The 22,665-nt window shown below is 28.6% G+C and overlaps 1 protein-coding gene across 8 annotated transcripts in view; it reads right to left on the bottom strand.

Moving 5' to 3' along the window:
* The window catches only part of LOC409177 (kinase D-interacting substrate of 220 kDa), a 36,935-nt gene that overhangs the window by 2,532 nt on the left and 11,738 nt on the right, over positions 1–22,665 (bottom strand). For 2 of the 8 annotated variants that reach the window (XM_026445164.1, XM_026445162.1), the window contains 19 exons: positions 6,102–6,233; positions 5,650–5,748; positions 5,464–5,562; positions 5,083–5,280; positions 4,822–4,920; positions 4,363–4,659; positions 3,863–4,238; positions 3,547–3,711; positions 3,254–3,461; positions 2,757–3,179; positions 2,440–2,662; positions 2,184–2,363; positions 1,642–2,101; positions 1,404–1,569; positions 850–1,327; positions 594–767; positions 360–507; positions 142–260; positions 26–31 (listed from right to left, as the gene is read on the bottom strand). In XM_026445164.1, coding sequence (XP_026300949.1) covers positions 26–31; positions 142–260; positions 360–507; positions 594–767; positions 850–1,327; positions 1,404–1,569; positions 1,642–2,101; positions 2,184–2,363; positions 2,440–2,662; positions 2,757–3,179; positions 3,254–3,461; positions 3,547–3,711; positions 3,863–4,238; positions 4,363–4,659; positions 4,822–4,920; positions 5,083–5,280; positions 5,464–5,562; positions 5,650–5,748; positions 6,102–6,212 — 4,029 coding nt within the window. In that variant the 5' untranslated portion in view covers positions 6,213–6,233. Of the gene's footprint in view, positions 1–25; positions 65–141; positions 261–359; positions 508–593; positions 768–849; positions 1,328–1,403; positions 1,570–1,641; positions 2,102–2,183; positions 2,364–2,439; positions 2,663–2,756; positions 3,180–3,253; positions 3,462–3,546; positions 3,712–3,862; positions 4,239–4,362; positions 4,660–4,821; positions 4,921–5,082; positions 5,281–5,463; positions 5,563–5,649; positions 5,749–6,101; positions 6,234–8,861; positions 10,725–12,131; positions 12,702–17,069; positions 17,820–22,173; positions 22,318–22,665 lie in introns of those variants that run through there. The other 6 variants (XM_026445158.1, XM_026445161.1, XM_026445165.1 and 3 more) reach the window with 6 other exon arrangements.

Below are 22,665 nucleotides of genomic sequence, written 5' to 3'. Positions count from 1 at the left end.
ATACAAAATATTAAATTGCGCTTACCTGATACTAAAACCGAGCACGATTGTAATGAGAATTATACTTAATTAATTAATTAATTATTAGAATATTTTTATTATATTTTTATTATTTTATTACTACATTTTAAGAAAGCTTACTTGTTTTTCCATAATTGATTGCTTAGTTTGATCTCGTCTAGGAGGACCATCGGTTCTTGAAGTTGTTTTATCTTTTTCAACATGATTTACGCGTATCGAAGTATTTTGTAAAGTATGATCTATTTAAACAATAATGTAAAACAATAATGTTTATATAATATAATATTTAATTTTATAGTTTAATAATCTAGTATAATTTGCTTAAATTATTTTTGTACCTTTTCGTGGAATTTGTTCTGTTCCTACAGTAAATCGAACACTTCGTGGACCTTCTTCATGTGTGCTAAATGATGAAACTTCTAATTCTCTGAGAGATACAATTACCATACGAAATAATTCCCAATCTCCGAAAGCCATTTTAAGAACCTATAAATAAAAAATTATTATTAATTCTATTATTTATATTCTTTATTTATTATTTATATTACTTATTTCATAAAAATAAAACTTACTTTTTTCAATTCTTGTAATTCACAATGTAATAAAACTCTACCATTAATGTTATTTTCTTTAATAACTTGTTTGTACTGTGGTGCTTGATTGGGATTTATATTCTCGATCCTATCAATAAGATCGCAAATTCCGTTTACTGTTAAAGAGGAAAGTCTTATTTCCAAAATTTCGGACTAAAAAATAAAAAAAGAAATTATAGCAATATTATTATATATTGTAATAATAATAATATGAGCTAATAATCGCATTTTATACCGGTAAGCTTGAAGTTGCAGAAAGTGGTTTAATTACTGGTTCCATAGAAGATATTTGCACCCACGGTGATGTCTGCCAGTCAAATGTTGGTTGCATACATGGTTGTATCCATGATGATGTTGATGGCACTGGTCCTATTTGTCCTTGTATATTTGATGTTTTAATAGATTTCATTGTACGACTTGCTAAACCATTTCTATTTGCATTCCACAGTTCATGACTATTACTATGTAAAGTCCAAGGACTATATTGTTTATATGGGCCATGTCCTGTTTCTTCTTCCATACTTTGTTGTTCCTCTTTTATTTTTTTCTTAATATAAGGATCGAGATTTATTGTGAATGGTAAGAATATTTTCATATCACTAACAAGTAAACTGGAACGATGAAATGTCAAAAAAATGTCCAATTTACGTTCATCCCTATCCATTTCTAATAAAGGTTGAACTTCTTTAAGCACCGGAATTTGGGGTCTTATTCTAATGATTTAAATAGAAATGTTTTATATAAATCACTAGATAAAAATAATTATTTCAAAAAGAAAAAAAAACATACTTATCATAAAGATTTTTTAACGACATGGAATCATCTAAACTATCTTCATACATATCATAATGAAGAATCAACCAAGACGTTCTAAATGGCCATTGTTCAGTAATATTGATCCAACTAGCTAAATGATACCAGTTGAAATCAATTTGGAATGCTTTTAATAATCTCCCTAAAAACAGACATATATTAAAAACAAACAGAACACAGAAATGAATATCTCCGATATTAATTATCTTCTTACCAGTGACATAAACGACGTTCATTAATCTTCTCATACTACGGGGATTAACATCGCTAAAATAATCGTCAGTGAGAAGCATTTTATTAAGATCCTGAGCTCCGCCTAATCGATTTAAGTTACTACCAATACTACTAGCGACTGATTCGCTTAATCGCAATTTTCTACTTCCTTTTCTACTTTGTGGTTTCAATTTTTCATTGCTATTCATTATAGCAGACTCTGTACTAAGTCTTCTATTAGAAACAGAATGATGCATCGTACTAGTTGCAGTATAATTAACGCTTTCTTCGGCTTCGGTCCATGTAGTTTTTCTACTATGTTGGGCAGTTTGTTGAGCAACTTTTACTTTTCGCAAACCACTATTTTGCAAATAAAATGGAAGATGAACCATATTACGTAAATAATCATGCCCTCCAATATTAGATTCTGTGAATAATCTTCTACTATTGATTTCTACTGCCTGAATGAAAAAAATAAAAATTTTATTATTTAAAAATCCACTTTATATATCGCGTTTCATAAAAAAAATAATATTACAATACCTTAGCAATAATATGTGGATCAATTGCTAATATAACAACAAATGGATAACCATTATCACTGAATAATGCTTGTATAGCATCTAAAACTAATAACACTTTATCTTGTTCACAACTATCCAAACCATCCACAATTATTACTAATCTGCTTTGTTGCGCCATAAAACTATCTAGACATTTAACCTGTTTTATTTTTTATAAAAATTTTATTAAGTATAAAAAATAATATGATAAAAAATTACTCTATAATATGTTATACCATATCTGTCATTAAATTGACTTCGCTTCTTAATGTTTGTATAAAACCTTCGCTTTTTAAAGTCTCTAATTTAGAAATGCTGCGTTGTAGATGCCGTCTTTGAGAGAAAACTAATGCTTGTAATGTTCGACTCCACGTATATAAGTTTGCTATTATACTAATAGCTAATATTAAGGCAACAGTTATCATAATTATGTGTGCCGTAACTCTTTCTATTGTTGGTCTATTGTATTAAAAATTAGAAAAAAAATAAGTAAATAATAATAATTTTAATTAATTTGCTTTTTCTAAAAAATCACATTTTATTTTATACTCACTCACTGCTAGAAATATCGATGAGGTAGACTGTAAGTACAGAGATACCAACAAGTAAACTGCAAAAGCAGAATTCAAATATAACTATGTATGGCAAACAACAAAGATGTCTCCATTTCCACGTTGTTCTTGACTTATCTGGTTTTGGTCTGAATGCTCTGTACAGTCGCGTAGATAAAGAACCAAAATCATTTTCGATGGAGTCATAAAGAGATCCTACCATTTGTACTACTGCATTCTCTCCGGCAGCAGTCGTACCGACTCGGGTCTGATCAGTGAAATAGAATTTTATTGGTTGAACAGTAACACCATCGTGAACTTGGCCACCAGGAGGATGGCAAAAAATTACTTGTAACAGTAATTTTAATGAATTTAATTTTGTAGTTAAAGCTACTGTAAAACTGTATGGCCAATACCAATCGTATCTACAATTGAAATATTTAAAAATTAAACTTTGGAAAACTATATAAAATATAGGTTTTTAGATTTATAATCTTACCTTTTATTAGCATACCAAACAAGTATCAAAAAAACATACGTAATAAAAATAAGACTTATACCGCAGGCAAGACCAACAATCCATGATTGAAGAGCAAGACCTATGGTAATACCCACTAATAAAGATACGTGAGTTACTACAATGAAGAGTAAGAAAGAAAATTGAAATACAGGATCTATCCATTGACGTGCAAAATTTTTCATTTCCTCTGAAAAATTGTTATCAATATATGAATATTTTATAAAATATAAAATAATAGCTTACAGTGTCTTATGAATCATGGCAAATATTACCTCTTAACTTGTTTAACAAAAATGATTTTCCCGAACCCCACTTTGCATAAAGACCAACAGTTATAGGCGTCGATAATGATGGTTCGCTAAGGATATCCGCTAATGCACTACTGTACAAATCGTAACCAAGCATATTTTCATTATCCTCATTAGTATTAAGACGCCCTAAAATAAACATATAATAAAACTGCTATTGATATTTTACTTTATAAAAAAAAAAAATAAATATTTCAACATTAATATTACATTATATTATTCTATTACATAATTTACTATATTTACATCACAATATATAATTTAATAATTAACAGCTTACGTGCACCAAATATTTGTCCAAGAATTGTCTTTGGATGATTAATGTCGATATTGTAAGGAGTCTCTCCTTGTCTATTTGGACGGTAAAGTAGTTGACTATTTTTCGGATTTCTCAATAATATTTCGACAATGGCTTTCGATCTTGCTCGCATAGCTATGTGTAATACTGTATCTCCCTTTTTATCCGTAGCTGATACTTTAGCTTTTTTATCTAATAATAATTGCACGATTTCAGCATTTCGCGACCTAACTGCGCGTAATAACGGAGTATCGCCGTCTTTTGTCGCAATCTCTAAATCTGGATTAGCATTTAGTAACAACTTCAATATTTGTATATTTCCTTTCTCTACTGCTATATAAGTTGCTGTTTTTTTATCCTAAAATATTTATGAATATATAATCGATTATTAAAAATAATTAAACATTTAAATAACTTTACACACATTTAAATAATTTCTATTCATGTAAAAATTAATTATTTTTAAATAAATATATCTTTACCTTGCCGGCGATGTCAACATCAGCATATTTTTTTAAAAGAGATTCAACCACTCCTCTATGACCACCTTTTACAGCATGAATTAAGTTTGTATCACCAGCCCTATCTTGAATATTTACATAAGCACCAGCATTTAAAAGTGCATTTGCTATTTCATGATGCCCTTCTCGACATGCTATTGCCAAGGCCGTACAACCATCTTTATCTAGCGCATTTACATTTGGCTTATGATCCAAAAGAAGTAATACTACATCCACATGATTTCCAAGAGTGGCCACAAGAAGAGCTGTCCACGAATACTGTGTACAAAATTTCATGAATTATCTAATTGAAACTAAATTTAAAATTCATTGTTCATGATTGTTTTATTAAAACTAAAACTTTATCATGACTAGAAATAATCAATCAATTTATTTATTTATTAAATAATTCATACACGAATATTAAAATTGAAGACATACCATGCCAGCAGTATCTACATTAGCACCAGATTTTAAAAGTGTATCTACAATTTCTACATGTCCTTTACGTGACGCCCATACCAACGCCGTAGTACCATACTAAAAATTGATAAGTAACATTTATGTAAGTGTTACTTCGATGAGAAATACATGAATAAAATATAACAATACATAAAATATCGATTTTCTTCTATTTTTAATTATTCATTTTTATAAAGTACATCGTACATGAACTTGAAAAAAAAAGTAAAAATAAATTACCTTGTCACCAACATTGACTTTAGCACCATGAGCAATGAGATCCTTAACAATATCAGGGTAACCCCTCCCTGCGGCCCATAACAACGAAGATATATGAAAATTTCCGTGTGCATTGACGTCAGCCCCTCGTGTTAACAACATCGTCACCGTCGGCGATTTACCCTTGTAGGTTGCCCACATAAGCGCTGTCCATCCTCCCTAAAAATAAAATATTTTCCATACTTATTTTTTGCATGATTTTTTTTCTATTATTATTATTATTATCAATAATTTTATTCATTTATTTACTAAGTGGATCTTTGTCAAATTTTAAACCATCAAATTATCCAAATATGATTTTATCGTAAAAGAAAAGGAAAAAAAGGTTAAAAAATACTCCACCATGTCTCTATGTTCCAAATCAGCACCATGCTCGAGTAATTCAAGGCACACATCCGTGTGTCCTTCTTTGGCCGCGCAAAGTAACGCCGTCCAGTTATCCTAAAAAAAAAAAAAATTAAATTATTGTATAATTGAATGAAAGAAATGTTCAAAAATTTCATAGATGATATAATACGCAACACTAACCCCGTCCTCCGCATTGACATCCGCTCCATGATTGATGAGCTCTCGCACAAAATGTATTTTCCCCTTAGTTGCTGCAAGGATGAGGGCTGTGCTACCATTCTATTATAAGAACAATGATGAACTATCTAGAGTCTGATCGTTGGAAATTCAATTCGATAATTATGTAATCAATATAAATCTATTGAAATTGTTGATGATAAATTTACAGATGTAAAAATTCTACTACGCCTAAATTGAGAGATTAAGGAAAGAAAATAAAGGTATTAAGAAAATGGTTTAGTTTATTTATGTGAAAAATAAAAAATTTTTTTATACATCGTCTTAATGTAAAGATACAGAAGTAGATACAGATTCAGAAATGAGACAAGTAGTTTATCATATGGAACAAAAAAGAGGATTCGAAGAAGAATAATTTAATCCGAATTGAAGTGATTATTTTAATAATATTTTACCTCATCTCGGTCATCGATCTGCACTCTTTTATTCTCGAGGAAATTTTGAAGACCAGCGAGATTATCATCTGTGATATAGCTGGCAAGAGATCGGTAGCAGAGCGATACCATCGAGTCAGTCCGATGTAAGGTCTGTGAAAAAATAGTATTAGCTTGTTAAAAATGGATTTACAGTAGGTGATTAAAAATTGGAGAATTGTTCGTGTTTATATTCTCTAATTGGAAGCTGATGCAAAACGAATTAATTACTGTGTGAGTAGAGGCACAATTTGCAAAAATTATATCTTAATAATAAAAATAAGTCAGATCAAATGAATAAATCACATTAAATTTTATTTATATTGGATATTTTTTTAATTAAATGATTAAATTATTGTTCTTATTCTAAATATATTGAAATTTGAGATGTAGTTTAGAGTTTTATGATAACTTGCTTTTAAAACATAAAATATATATATACAAACAATTTGTAGTTGTCATAAAAGTTAAATTAATAAGTTGTACAATATTTTTAACATCGAAAATAAACAAAAATCTATAAAAAAAAAACAAACAAACAAAAAGAAATAATAAGAAGAGACGAATAAATTTATAATGAAATATTTATCAAAAATAAAATTTTAGTATTTTTAAATATTTCAATACTTTTTAATCTATATTATTATATCGATTTTTTATAACAAAAAAGAAAAAAATAATTTAACAATGTGTTAAAAAAATAATTGAAAAACTATCAGAATATTTAAGATGATTTTTATTTAAAACAAAAATTATAGAAAATTTCATTAATGAAACCACATGAACAGCAAATAATTTTCACGGTTTCTGGGCGAGGCAAAGTATACGTAGAACTTATACATATTTCAAGGGAACACAATGGAATATGGGTCAACGATAAAGACTGAATCAGAAACAGGAACTTTAATTGAAAAAAAAAAAAAAAATATAAAAAAAAAGGATAAGATACAAAAAATAATTCGGATATTGTTATAACATTTTTGTGCAACGATCTTTCGTAAAATCTTTCAACGTTCGTCAAATTTTTATTCTTTTCTCAAGGATTAAAATAAGATTTTAAAGAAAGTAAAGATAATTGATTGAATAATATATAAGATTTTAAGTATATAAGTATCAATTCATTGAAATATTTATTCAATGATTAATACTTCAAAAAATGAAATATGCAAATTGTTCTTTTTTTTTTTCTTTTTTTATACATACAATAAACACTTTCTATATTGTAAATCAAACTTGAAGCTTGATTGTAACAAGGTTGTTAATATTTGCTATTGAAAAGAATTAATACTTCAAGCTTTAAGGTAAATTTGATATACCAATATATATATAATCTTTCGTTAAAATTTAAGAAGCAACGTGTATGAAATAGCTTTACATATTAAATAAGACAGAATATATACTAAATATTAGATTTAGTGTTAATGTACTTTGATAAAATGTACACACACATAAATTTTCATTCACATTCACAATCTTAATCAATCCATGCGAATCAAATCTCAATCGTTGAAATACACACTGGATCCACCTGATAAAATATACTGAAGTATTTTTTACATCGAATGCACGATGTAAAAAATAATTTACTTATGGATATAATACAATATCGTTGCAAATAGAAACTGATAAGACGAGAGACCAGGGAAATTCTATTAGACAAGTTATCTCGTAACGCCATCCAATCAAATGCTTTTATTACTCAACATTGCAAAAAATGAATGAATAATATTTTTTATCTTACAGTGTAAATTTTACACGAAATAATTTACTTAATCGTTCAAAAAATACGATCGAATAAATTCGAAACCATAATTAATTCATAACTCATAATAGATATAATTTACTTATTATCTAAAAATTTATGGTATTACACCTTGTTTTATCTAAATTAGCCAATAAATTAAAAGAATGAAGATACAAAATAATAAAACGTTATCGCCGTATAAATGGTGAAACTGAATTTCATAAGTAAAAGTAATATCTCTAAGTATAATTGAATGGAGATTTTACGATTTCACTGTCTTTAATCTCGCATTTATAATTTTAAAGAAATCCTGATTAAAATGATAACGCGTCAAAGAAAATCTCAACTTTTGAATCGTAATCGATTAACAAAGAAAAAAATAAAACGATCGAATGGAAAAAATTAATTAAGAAATAAGATGTCAGATTCGATTAAACGTGATTAAACATGTTTGTTGAATCTTCTATATTTAAATATTTATAAGAAATATCTAAACGTCAATTATTTAAAAAAATGGAAGATAAAAATCCCGAACGAAAACACGATCATCGTAATCTCTCTAATTTTAAACAAACATTGATCAAATCTATCCTTCTTTTTAAAGCATCCATCTCATATTTACGTTTCCCTTAAAATCGTTGGAAACCTTTTTCTTTTTTTTTGCAATGGATTCCTTCTCAACGAACGATCGAGCCGTACGTCGATTTTCGTGCAAGTGAAACAGCATTTTTTTAATGTAAAACATTTTGTTAATGTTTCAAGTTTCCAGATATAGATTGTATCTTTTTTATTTATTATCATTATTATTTAAGAAGAATTGATATTTCGTATCAAAATTCAATTTTGATCCAAAAAAAAACAATCGACATCGGAAACGTCGAAACACACAAACACGAGAAAAGCCTGCGACCACTCGATAAATAATCTCTTCGTTAATCAAAGCTTCTCCTTCCCATCTCAAGGGAGATGCAAACACTCGTCAAAAACCGCTAACTAACCATCTGCGAGTGCCTTCGAATCCCAAAGTTGAACTTCCGACCGGAATCGGTGCCATCGGTGCCCGTCGCGGTGAACGTAAACGTGGGTACATGAAAATGCGGAAACACGTGGTGATGATGGTGATGGTGATGATGATGATGCGAATAATGATGGCCAACGTCCTCCTTGGAGGTTGACCAGCTACCAGTCGCCGGTTGCTGTACGGGTATATGAATCTTTAGAAACGGCAATTTCAACCTGATACCGCTTCTCCCGTGGTCCCCAATATTCCTAGAGACGTTCGATACCTCTTTCTCGTCCGAGATGGGCAACAAACAGTTTGGAATACCTTGAGACGCGCTGACCAAACTCGGGGCTAAACTCGAGCAAATAGCTGCACTGGCGATGCTCGATCGCCTGATAGGATTAACGCCCGTTCCCGACAACACGTCCTGATAATTAGGCGATTTCGGCACACTTTTTGAATTTAGATCGACATTCATCATAGGCAAAGTCGATCTTCTTTGAGCTGCATTCGCTTCCTCTGAATTTTGATTATTGATCATAGGTTCTTTCGTATTGGACGAATCTTGGTCCTCTTCTCGATGATTTTTACACGAAATCTCGTCCAGGCTGGACGAGCGTGCGGACATGATTTTGTAATATCGTCTGAGTAAAAGCGGAGAGACTCGAGGGATGGATGGATAGGCGAGTTCCTCGATCTTGGAAGATTTGATGGATGCATCTTTGGAATTTGGATCAACGTTGAACGTTTTATTCGTGGCGATATCTTTCGCCTCGAGCGAATTTTCTCCAGTTTCCAGGCTCGACGAGTGTGGTGGAAACGTGGGCGTGAATTTGTAACATCGTCTGGCTAGAAGCGGAGAGACTTCGGAAGAAACGATCGGATGGTCAAGCGCGGAGGTTTCTTGGATTTCTGGTGTGCTTGTTATCGATTGTTTCCTCTCGCTCGATCGAGGAAACGATTTCTTAGAATGTTGCAACATCTTCTCGTTCGTACTCTGGGTCCTCTTGCGCTCAACGGGGGAATTCATGCTCGACAATCTCGTTTCATACGTGGAAAGAGATCCATGACGTTTAATGGTGGACCCGGGATTGGAAATTTCAACGAAAGGAAGGAAGCTGGCGGTCGAGATTGAACCAACGTGATCCAACTTGTTGATCGAATTTGCATCCTCGTACGAGCATCCTTCGATGGAATACTTGATCGTCGAATAAATCGGGCCAAAGTTTCCCTTCTGTTCAAAACTGGTCGAAGGTGGAGAGATCTCGTTGCTGGAACCAAAGATCCCGCGATTCTCGTTCGAAACTTCCGTGGACGTGGCCAAAGATCGCGTTTCGCTCTCCAAACTGTCACTTTGCTTCTTCTCCAATTGCTTCCTGCTTCTTCCAGAATCGTCAGAAAAATTTTCATCCACCACCTCGTCCATTTTCCTCCTCTTCTGATCATCGTTTCGATCCTCCGAACTATCGGATTCGATCGATGCCCCGAATTGAAATTCGCTCGTTCTCCGCCTCTCACGTTCGTTCCAATTGTCCTCGACGTTCTTGTTCAAGATCTTATCGGCCGATTGATCATTGATCGAAAACAAAGATTCTTGATTCTGATCGAATGAAAAATTTTTTATCCCAGATTCTTGTCCACCGATCGTTACGTTGGAATCCGTCTCTATCGTGATGGAAATTTTTCTGTCCATCTCTCTGATTGTTTGATCCTCCGTTTCTTTGTTGTCTTCATCATCCTCTTCCTCCTCGATACTGATACGAAAATGATGCGTCGTGATCTTAACGCGATCATCTTTGGTCTTCCGCATGGCATTCTTTTCTCGATGTGCTCCAACGAAAATCCGAGATAAAGATTACTATGAATAAATACGTGGAAAATACGTACGCTTGAAATATTTCTTAAAAAGGGAAATATAGAAGTGGAATATCAATATTTTCAATGGAATATCTAAAGATATTCTCCATCTGTTCAAATATTAGAATCTCGTGTTTTTAACCTGTAACTCTTTCATCGAATAACTTTGATAAAAAAAAAAAAAATTTGTGATTATTTTTTGAAAAATTATGGCACACAGTGCGGATGAAATTGAATTTATAATGTGTTTGATGATTAAATATGTACGAAATTAAAATGATCGATATATCACGTTCCAAGAATTTTTTCTATTTCGTGTTCATTCATTAATAAAATTTCGTAAAAATTTATATTATTTGTTTAAAGACAATGTTTAAAAGCAAGAATTTTCGACGATCTGTATTGTGAAAGATGAGTCACGAGTTCTAATAACATCTTACTCTATCGATTAATTTATCTAACTATCATAAGATAGTATCATAAGATCTTAGATCAATAGAGACAGATAATAAATGTTTATTTCAAGGAATAGATTTCACCATTGAGAAGTTATCAAAAGTTATAATGTTAATACAAATGATAAGAACCATTCAAATTTTTTATAAGAGGAATGTTTAAAAAGAGAAAATCCATAGGTGAAAATACCTTAATCGATCAAAAGAAACCATAAAATCCAAAGTACAATAAAATATCATCCATCCTATTCATTTTAAACACCTATACTTGGAAATATACGATAAGATATTCTCCATCTCATAAAATTTAAACCACATTCAATATCATAAAGTACAAACTGTTCAGAATTCAGAAAATATGATCAGATATTCTTCAACTTTAAATCACATTCATTCATAAAATTCAAAAAATATAATAAAATATTTGCCATCCCATCAATCTTAAACCACATTCAATTCCATAATCAAAAAGATAAAAATATTCTCCATACATAAGAATTGTAAAATATATCCATATTATGAACTTTAAATCACCATTATTCACTACCATAAATTTTACAAAATCCAACTTTTATATAATATTCTCCAACTCAGCCTTAAACAAAAAGAAAGCATTACTTTCTATAGAAACAAAAATACAGTAAAATATAATCTATCTGTTTTACATTTTGTGAAGTTTAAAGTCACAACCAATACTTTACAAAGGATAGATTCTCGATCAAACCTCTACATAATCAACGCCACAGATATTCTATTGTATATCTATTCTAGATAAATTTCTTTCTATAAAATATCATCTATCTCTTTCTTATTACGTCAAACCAACGAGTCCTAGAGCTGAAATTACGACAAAACATCTTCCATCTCCACTACTATAAATACTGTGGACCAAAATATAAACCCTATAAAATCCAAAATTATATTTCCTTCATCGACATTAATATATTCAATACCGTAAAAGACGGACCCTCGACAACGTGGTGAGCCTTAGCATCTTTTCCAAATTTCTGGTCGTCATCTCTTTCCCCCTTTTTTTCCAATCCTCCTCCTTCTGTTCCTTCGTCACCTCCTCGAAACGAACGCACCTCCTCTACTTATGGCTTCTTGAAAACGCACGAGATCCAAACGCGTGCGATCCGCGACGCCAACAGATCGGTTAAGAGCATCGTCTGGCATATCGTGCGACATTTATATATCCGACGTAGGATCTTTAAAGTCGTGTACACAAGTCGTGCGGAATCGCGTGTATTAACAACGTGCTCTCTCGTCGTGCTCCAGTCGTCATCCACGTCGGTACACTATTGTTTGCGGAAAGCCATTTGATTAACCCTGCTACGTATAACTAAACGTATGCACTTTAGTTAGTTATTAAGTCTATGAGTTTGTATAGATTTTTATTCAGCGTTAATGTGAAACGCGCCCTTTTCATTCTTTTCGATGAGAAAAATAAGAATTTTTGAATGGCCGACATTGTGAAGCTTTTACAGCTTTCTTGAAATATTTCTTTTGCAAGATTATTATAATAGTGGAATTATTGTGGAATATTTTGCTAGAAAATGTTGTAATGAACAAAATAAATGATAATCTGAATAAGGATATATTGTGATTAGCTTCTTGTTTTGGAATAATAATAAAATTATTAATAATTGTGTAAATTTCATGGAATAATATTAAATGATAAATATATTCCTTTGCATCGGTGAAATTATCATCATCATTATATACATGAATTCTAGAAATTGAAATAATTATATTTATCAATCTTAAATTATTATAATAATTTAATAAGCTTCAACCGACTTTTTTATAATATACCAACTTTCATGTTTCGTTTCGTCTTTTAGAATCGATTCTCCAAAGATATCAGAAATATAATTAACATTCATATAATATCTTTAGTCTTAATCTTTTTAATTACTTATGAGTATGAATTTTTATGCAGAAACAAATCTTTATGAACCTGATTAAAGAAATGGAACTTGAATAAAAATTCGTTTTCGTTCTTAAAACGTAATATAGTTTCGAATATTTTTACAAACTTTTTATTTATTTATTTATTTTTTTTTTTATTTCTAAAAATGTTCAATTCTCAATAATCCATATCATTTAATACAAAAACAAATTCGAAGAATTTCGAAACGAGGAAATTCGCGAGAGTGTTATTCATTGATTCACGCGTCACAAGGACAAAAATATCGTAAAGGGGGGGAGATTGAAAATCGAACGACACAAAAGGCAGACAGTGGTCAATAGAGGAAACGGATCGTTATATAGGTGCCTAGAACACGGAGAATCGTATTGTGTGACGTAATCGAATAAATTGATTTAATCGTTTAAGACTGACTGTCGTAAATTTCATTTGATTACGCTACAATACCAGCTGATAGAGGAAATCTTCCTGATCGAGGAAATTTTTCTCATTCTTGGTACACATGTACGATACGTTTCGTGTAATTTGATTTTTAATCAAATGAAGAATTTTATCTTCTTTTATCATAGAAAAGAAAAATGCAAAAAAATAAATTTTTATCTTAGAATTTTATTTTTTGGTTAGAAAAAAAATTCGTGAGTAAAAATTAAAACGCATGAATTTTTAAAAGTGAACATTTTCGTTGCTTCTCATCTTCAATTTTGCTTGAATTGATTATTTAGATTCGATAAAAAATTGTATATTATAATAATTCAATACGAAAAGAAAAAAATAAGAAATTTTTATTATTTTATAAAGAATTTTTTGGTGGATATTTTATATAGAAATAATTTTAATATCCTTCAATTTCTTGATTATTTACAGCTGTATTTAGAAATTACTGCGAAAGCATAAGTTTTATAAACGATTCTTTATTTTCTTATCTTTATCTTTCTATCATAAAAGCTTCATTAACATTTGTTGTTGTTGTAATCGACACCAGAAAGAAGTTGATTGCAATCTTTTTTTTTAATGCAGGTTCTTTTTTTTTTCTCTCTCTCTCTCAAATTTAATCTTTCGAAAAGATCGGTTAACTTTGAAGTGTATAATGATATTTTACGAAATAATACTAATTGTCTGATATAGTAGATATAGTAGATGCGTCACACTTACGACACAATGTGTTCATATTACAAAGGAACATAAAGTATCCAGAGAATAAACGATCTATCCACAGAAATAAATTATTTTCCTTTTTATTATCTTCGCACGCTGTAACTCAAACATCTCAGTGTTATTCATAATTGTTTTGTCTTTTATATTTAGAGTGTTATCGTGTTTAAGTACTTTAGAAATTGTGCTATACAATCAAGAAATAATTTATTCGATTTTCGCGATGTTTAGTCTGAATTTCATATAATAGTAGCTGTAATTATTTTGGCGATAAAATTTTTTCTCCAAATAAAAAAAAAAATCACGAAGAAATTTATAGAGAAAATAAGATGTATTCTTCTAATTATTTCACGATATGTATAAATTTTTAATTTTATTTTTCTATTTCATAAAAACTATGCATTTAAATATTCTAATTTACGTTATATAATAAGAGATTAGAATTCTTCGGGAAAAAGAATGAACGAATTTATTATTTCTTTTGAATCGAAGAATGGAACAAAAAATAAAAATATAATTTGCAATAAATTTGAAAAAAAAATACGAGCCATTTGTTACTTTTCAATGTGCAAACATTGTACGTTTAAATAAAGATACTCCATTGTTAAGAATGCAATATTGGATGGTAAATTTGTCAAACAGAGATTTCTTTCATTCGTTTGCATTCCACGATAAGTACAGTCTAATCGTGCAATTGTTGTGCATAGTCTTTTGATATTCTTTAATAATCGTGATAGCAATGTAACAGTTTAAGAAAAAAATTTTATCGATTAATCTTTAAATCAATAACAATAACAGTTCTTTCTTTAATCAAAATTCCAGTATTTCAAAAATTTTTAAGTTCTATCATTTTCTTTCATTATTCTTTCCTTTCTATATTAAAATTTATTTTTATCGTATATTATCGTTATCATAAACGATTCAAATTTTTCAGAATTTTTAGAATATTGTAATTATCAATAAAAATAGAATTTTTGAAAGTTCTTTTCATATTTATAACGATTTAAAAAATACGATATAATCAATTTCAAAGAATGCACGTGTTACGTATCGATTAAAATAAAATCACGACGTTAATGCAACAACTAAGGAGAGCAAAATAACCTTCGGAGAAACTTTCAGTTAGAAAAATACTTTTACTCTATAGAACTAGGCGAAGAGACAAGCGCGTCCTTGCACTACTCGCAGCACTTGGGCCAATTAAACCACTCAACAAACTAATCAATTGTACAATATGTCGTTTGCTAGATCTTATAAAAAGAAATATGTAACTGCGCTTGGGAAACGAGAGACATTTTAATTCCAACGTGCTATGATGTTATTTTAATTCTTACAATCTTTTTAGAAATCTTGCTTTCTCTTTTTGATAACTTTCACAGATAATTATATTTTTCACATTTTAATTTTTCTAGATCAAAAGTATTCTTTAAAAAAAATTATATTATTTATGGAAATTTACAGTGTTAATGTGATAGCAGGTGTATTTGATTTTTACATTTAACAGATAAAGATCTAGAACCAATTATTTATTCACGTTATCTCCATGAATTGACTATTGTAAATTGATCAGGAAGGCGGCAAAAAGTCGCGGAGGAGAGCAAATATTGGAACGTCATAACTGGTGAGTAATAAAGATCAGTATCTGGTTTCATTTATTGAAATAATGGAACATACAGTTGCGACCATTAAAAAATGTAAAAATATATCGTATCATGTGTCATATTTTTACATATATTTACATATACTTTATGTATATATGTCATTATACATTATGTTATTCGTTTATAAAATTTTGATCGATCCGTGAAAATAATTGGAGAAGATCATGTTATAATAATAAATAAAAGAGAAAAAAGTCGAGAAAAAAGAATTTAAAAAAAAAAATGAAAAATCTTAAAACACTAATTCAATCAATTTAACTTCATGTACGTGCAATTAATCGTTCTAAATTTCACAGACGAATAAATCGTGTTAATTGAATCCAAACGCGATTCAAGGTGTACGGAAAACGTTTGAAGACACTGTTGCATCTATCATTCTTCATTCGAGACACGTCGAAAAATGTTGGCACGTTGTCCAGGCAAACTGACAAAACGACACTAAATCGTTTTCGTTTAATTCAATTCAAAATCTTGCCCCCGGTTTCCTCATATTTATGAAGTAAATATAACATTCAACTATATATATGTATATAAATACAAACGAACCGTAAAGAATATAAAATATTACATCATCTTAGAATTGGCTCGCCTATGGAAGATCTTTGAAATCCTTTAGAATTCGTTGAAATTTATTTGCTCAAAATAAAAACTCGATCTAATTTTAAATCACCATTCTCAATCCACAATTTCAGAAATTTAATTTTCATATTTAAAGAAAAAAATTAATATGATTAAAATAATTTATATGGAAAAAAAGAAAAAGCATAAAAATTTAATTTTCTTTCAAGCAAAAAAAATTAAAATTAATTTATGAAAAAATTATTATACATTACTATACAGTACATACTTGGCTATAAATCAAGAATGAACTCCATGAATTCCAGAATTGTTAATTCCAGTTCTTGAAAAAATATAAAATTTTCTGAATAATAATATTTTTCAGTGTCAAATTTTTTAAAAATGTATTCTTACAACATTCAATACATTCATTATAAATAATAAGAATAATTTTTTTTAAATTTTTTTATAATAAATAAGAAAATTAAAAAAAAGAAGAAATATTATAATTATCTTCTTTTGTTGAGTTGAGTAAATAATTATTCACTTGATTGATTAAACATATTTTATCGGCATTATTTTTTCTGTACCTGTTTGCTTCTGTTCCAGATCGATTGTATCACCTGTTGATAAGAAGAAAATGATCCGTAACTTCGTGCCAATCCTGGTGGAACCAAGGATGAGAGAGACCCGGCATTTTCTCGATTAGAATTCAGTAAATTGCTCCTCTCATTCGCGTATTCCATAGAAAGTAGGTCAATGTCAGGAAATACTCTCATATTCTAATAATGATAATTATAATTGGCACCAGAGGTCGAAAGTCATCGTTAAAACACTAGATCTTCTTTTCATCAATCTCTTTTTACTTTAATGCAGCCTCTTTTCGTTTCACTTCAAATGCAATTCTTTCTTATATATATATGTATATATATAAAAATTCATTGTCTTTTACGATTGAAACAATTCAATAGATTTCACAATATTTCTGTCGAAGCTTAAAATATTCCTCAACAATATTTATCATTAATTCATTCGTATCAAAACATTTCTCTTTTCCAAGTTTTTCATTCAAATCGATAAAAGTTAATAATTTTTCACGTGACGTTTAAATCACGTGTAATCTTTTACGAAATCACGTTTACGAAACAATTCGCACGATTTATAAATTACACAATCATAATTTATTTCTCGTTAGTATAATTTATCACATCATCCAACGAAGTAATGATTCTCGAAGCTGTGTGTATATATCTGCCTCGAAGTAGAAATTAAATTTTCATCCAATGTATAATTATATTTGCATTGTAACTTTAAAAATTATATTTAATTTTAACAAACCATATTAACGATAAATAAATCATTAATAAAAGTAAAGATATTTTATTCCTTATCACTTCTTGAAAAATCCAAATGAAAATGTTACAAATTTCAATAATGAGAATCTTCATCACATAGATCACGTTTGTGCACAAATAATCAACACTTTTATTTGTCAAAATTTCAAAAATATCTTTTAAAAATATCTTTGTTAAAAATTTCCTCCAATTATATTCAGATCGTTTAGTTCACATAGAAAGAAGCTTCAATCTTTACTACGTTTTATTTAAGAATGACACAATTTCGAACACGGTATTATCGAGACAACTCTGAGAAATATATCTGGAAACAACATCCAAGGAAACTTCTAAACGAGTAAACGTTGCTTACCATTTCGTTCTTCATATCTATGGAAAACGTTCGAGAAAAAAAATAGAATAAAAAATGTGGAAGATATAGAACGAATCGAATCCTCTCGAGGGGAGATGTTTTCGTGTTGCAGTTACTTGAAAATAATTTAGTATTTCCTATTAATTTGTGGATATTGGATTGCGTAATTATCTTGGAAAAGATAAAATTTCAATTTGTTTCTTTATGTTTCTAACGATTCGTATACGTTTTTTTCCACTTTTCTTTCTCTTATTGCACTATATTTTTATTTTCCATGTTTTATATAAAATGATCGATATTACTTCTTGGATAAATTATATTCTAATTATCGAGACAGATTAAAATAAAATTATTCTCTTTCGCTTATTGTTACATACAAGTTTCTCTCTTCTCCAAGAAAAATCTTTCGTCTTTCTGATAAAAATCAATATTGAATCTTCGCGAAGATCGCACGTTAAGCATCAGAGAACAATATTTTTATTAATTTCATTCTCGTTGCCGATCTTCTTTCTCCTATAGAAAATTTCCTTGTATTTTCTACGAAAATCGATGTTGTTTCATGGAAATAGAGTATCGATTATAATTTCCCCTTGAAAACAATACAAAATCTCTCCTCTTAGATAAATTATACGTTCTGGAAAATATAGTATTACTTTACTCTCATCGCTCTACGAGGAGTTAATTAATCATAATTTTAAAATAACCGGAATAATCAATACTCACGATATCCAAGAACACACTCCAATTCCATACGACATGCAAGTCAACAAGCTTTAAACGCAACATTTTTGTCATGCATCCGTTGATATATTCGCTCATATATTCGTGTTCATTCGTTATATAGATTTTCCCTGAGAAATCAAGCGTACACGAACCGTTGGATCATTGCCTCGTGTTCTCCTCTTTACACGAACTTAATGAAATTACCGATGTTCCTCGTTGGAGAATCAAAATTAAACACAAGTAACATACTCTTTCGACACGCGAATCTTCGCCTCTACTTGCGATCAATCACTCGTTCCTCTTACGATTAATTATAATTTCTTTCAATCGATCACCGCCCATTTCAATTTCCATTAAGAATAACAATATTTCATACCTTGTCCACACTGTCCGCTACTTATCGTTCTGTTGCTGCACATATAAACACGTAATATAAAGAATTATTGATCTTATCTTATCAATCAAACGTGTTGTACAATCGAAAGTTATTTCGTAACATGAAGCAAATCGTGAGATATAATATTTTTTTCTAATATGGATGATTTTGATTAATTAAAAAAAAAAATCTTCCACTCGTAGAGGAGTACAGTGTCCAGTACTTTTTTTCCATCTTGAAGTTAGATATCGTGTGAATGATATTTGATATCAAAAGGGAACATTGTAACGTCACGTTAAATAATATTGTCTTCTTTTTGGTTCTCTTCTTCTTCGGATGAAATATTGAACATTGAAGATATTATATACTTGTTTTATAAGAAAAATTGTTGCGATTATGCGATAAAAATAAAAGCTATCGTAAAGATAAAATCGAACGAATAAAGGTTTTCATTTTTCTTTGAATATTCTGTGCCTTTTTTGTATTTTGTAATGCGCATTTTGTGCACATTTTTAAATTTTCCATAAATGCGCATAAAAATTGTCTAGCTACAACCAAAAATTTCAGAAAAAGTTTTAAATATTGATAAAAAATTTTTGGCATAAATGTATACGTATCCAAAGCGTACTTTAAAAACGAATCACATCAATATATCGGTGAATAAATAAATAATTGTTGAAATAGATAAAAGTTTTTCGAGAATTTTTTCATCAAAATATATCCGCGAGAATTGTTATCGCGAAATTGCAACGCATGAAATTGAAATAAAAAATCACAATGGTTTTTGCAATAAAAATAATATATACGCCGTTGGAAAATTTACACATAGAAAATAGTTTAAACACTGGTATATGAATAGACCGGATGTTTATGAGAAACAAAATTTATAAGATTTGCTCTATGCCTCGGATATCATTTTATGCTTTTTCGAATATCAGAGTGCATTCAGCAAAGTTTTTTTACATTTAAATTTTTCATAAATATTCGCAATTTATATACGAATTATAATTTTATTAGATAGGATTTAAAAATATCTTGTTCGATTGCTTATTAAGAAGTAAATTAAAAAATCAAAGCCAATCGAATAGAGAATTATCATTATCTTATAATTTGATAATATCATGATAAAATATGTTTTTAATTGATATACTATCGACCAAAAAAATTTATTATGTAAAATCCAATGAAAGAAAAAGATCAAAATGATATGATTTTGATCGTGAAAATTAATTGATATATTTTTATAATCACAGATTTTTAATATTGTATCTTAAATAATTTTCTTTTTCGTGGATAAAGAATGGAAATTTGGAAAAAATGGAAATAATTTAATTCCTATTTTTATGATTAGAATTGATATATTGAGAATTGAAGAATTGAACAAATTTTTCTTTAATCAGGTTACTCAATTTTTACTTCTATATACGATAAAAATGCTTAATAATTTTTATTATGGAAAATATAGAGTGCAAAATAAATGCTAATTAAAAGTGATGGATGATTTGCTAGAAAATAAACTCATTATAATTATTATATATAATATAATATACATGAAATATTAATGATTGAAATTTTTATATATTCAATTTTAATATTTTCTATTTCTATATATGAAAAATTACTAATAAAAAAATTAATAATATTTTCTAAATTTGTATGTATTCATTAATCTAATTTACATAGAAATTTAAAAAAGAAATGCTACTTTATGAACTTAATAAATAGACATATAATAATCATAATAATAAATTATGAATAATAAATAGAAATCAAATTAATCAAAATATATATTATAATTCAGCCTGGCACCCAATAACATTCACACTGAGAGATATCACGTAAAAGCATTTTTGGCATCATGTTGCTATGCAATGACTACTATCATGATTCATAATGATCGTATTGGCGATATCACAAATATAACGATTAATTTGATTTGATTGAATAGTAATGAATCTGAGGAAATGATTAATTAACAAAGAGTTAAAGAATTTCCGTGTAAATTTTTTAAAAATGATTAATAAATAAAAAATCAATTGTAGATCTAAAAGTTAGTTATATATTTTAAAAAGATAGTTTAAATATATATGTATAAAGTAAATTTTTAGAATTTATTATATATTAAATTATTTTTCTTTATTAATTGGATATATAAAATAAATTAAAAAATTAAAAGGATAAAAAGAGAATTCATTTGGATAATAATTGATAATATAATAGAAAGGATAATCACAAAAAAATCACTGAAATTTCTTCACATTAATAACCAAACCAAATATTCAACGAGATTATAATTGACAGATAATGTCACTATGAAATACAATATCTTTTTAACATTTTCCTAAAAATTAGAATCATCTACATCAAATCTAGAATGAAGAAATCAAACCTGCAACTGCAATTTATGAATGTTTACCAGCTTAAACATATTTCTCATCTCTGTGTGAATTTGTTAAAAATGATCAATAAGTAAAGAAATATCTGAAGAAAAATTCTAAAACCAAACTTTCGAATAATCGAATTAAATTTCAAATGGGTATAATTTATAAATTGAGTCAATTATAAAACAAAACAATGTAGCTTACGTCAGAAACACGAACTATCAATCAAATCGAATAGTTTAAGCTATGAAACTAGCTTAATACGTTCACTGATGATCAGAATTCGATTACCTAATTCGATTACCAATGAATGAATTTCTTACTTATTTCAAAACTTTATATATATACATTATAATGATGATATTTGAATGATTTAAAAGCTTTCCTTTCAAATTTAATATGCTCTAATAAAAGAATTATATGTAATATAATTTTACACTAATTATTCAGAATATTTTCTCAAAATTTTACTTCTATTTAATATACAAACATTTAATATATTTATACCTTTAACATTAAACTTTCATCTTCGAATTCATAATGTTTAATGTGTGGATATTTCACATTAATTATCCAAAAGCTATTCTCGTAATTTCACTAATATTTAAAATATTCTATAACTCATTAGACGTTATTTGATATTATTTTACACATTTTCAAAGACTTTTCAAAATTCACTACACTTCACAAACTTATAATACTATCATATTTTCAACATCTTCAATTTTAAATTCACAAAATTCGAATATATGAATTCTTAAAACACAACTTTACATTAATTATCCAAAAACTTTTTCTCAAAATTTCACTAATATTTGAAATATTTATAATAACTTATCTTCATATATTATTTTCAAACGTTTCTTAAAATTTATCATTTATTTTATTATTTTATTTTCCAAGCTTTTTCAAAATTCATTCATAACGTTTCTTATATCTTTATACCCTCAATATCTTCAATTTCAAATTTACAAAGTTCACGAATACAACACAATTACA

This window comes from Apis mellifera, linkage group LG14, assembly GCF_003254395.2.
Source record: "Apis mellifera strain DH4 linkage group LG14, Amel_HAv3.1, whole genome shotgun sequence".
In the NCBI taxonomy this organism is placed as follows: domain Eukaryota; kingdom Metazoa; phylum Arthropoda; class Insecta; order Hymenoptera; family Apidae; genus Apis; species Apis mellifera.
The sequence above is the reverse complement of the archived record's forward strand: the minus strand, read 5'-3'. Positions and strand labels throughout refer to the sequence as shown.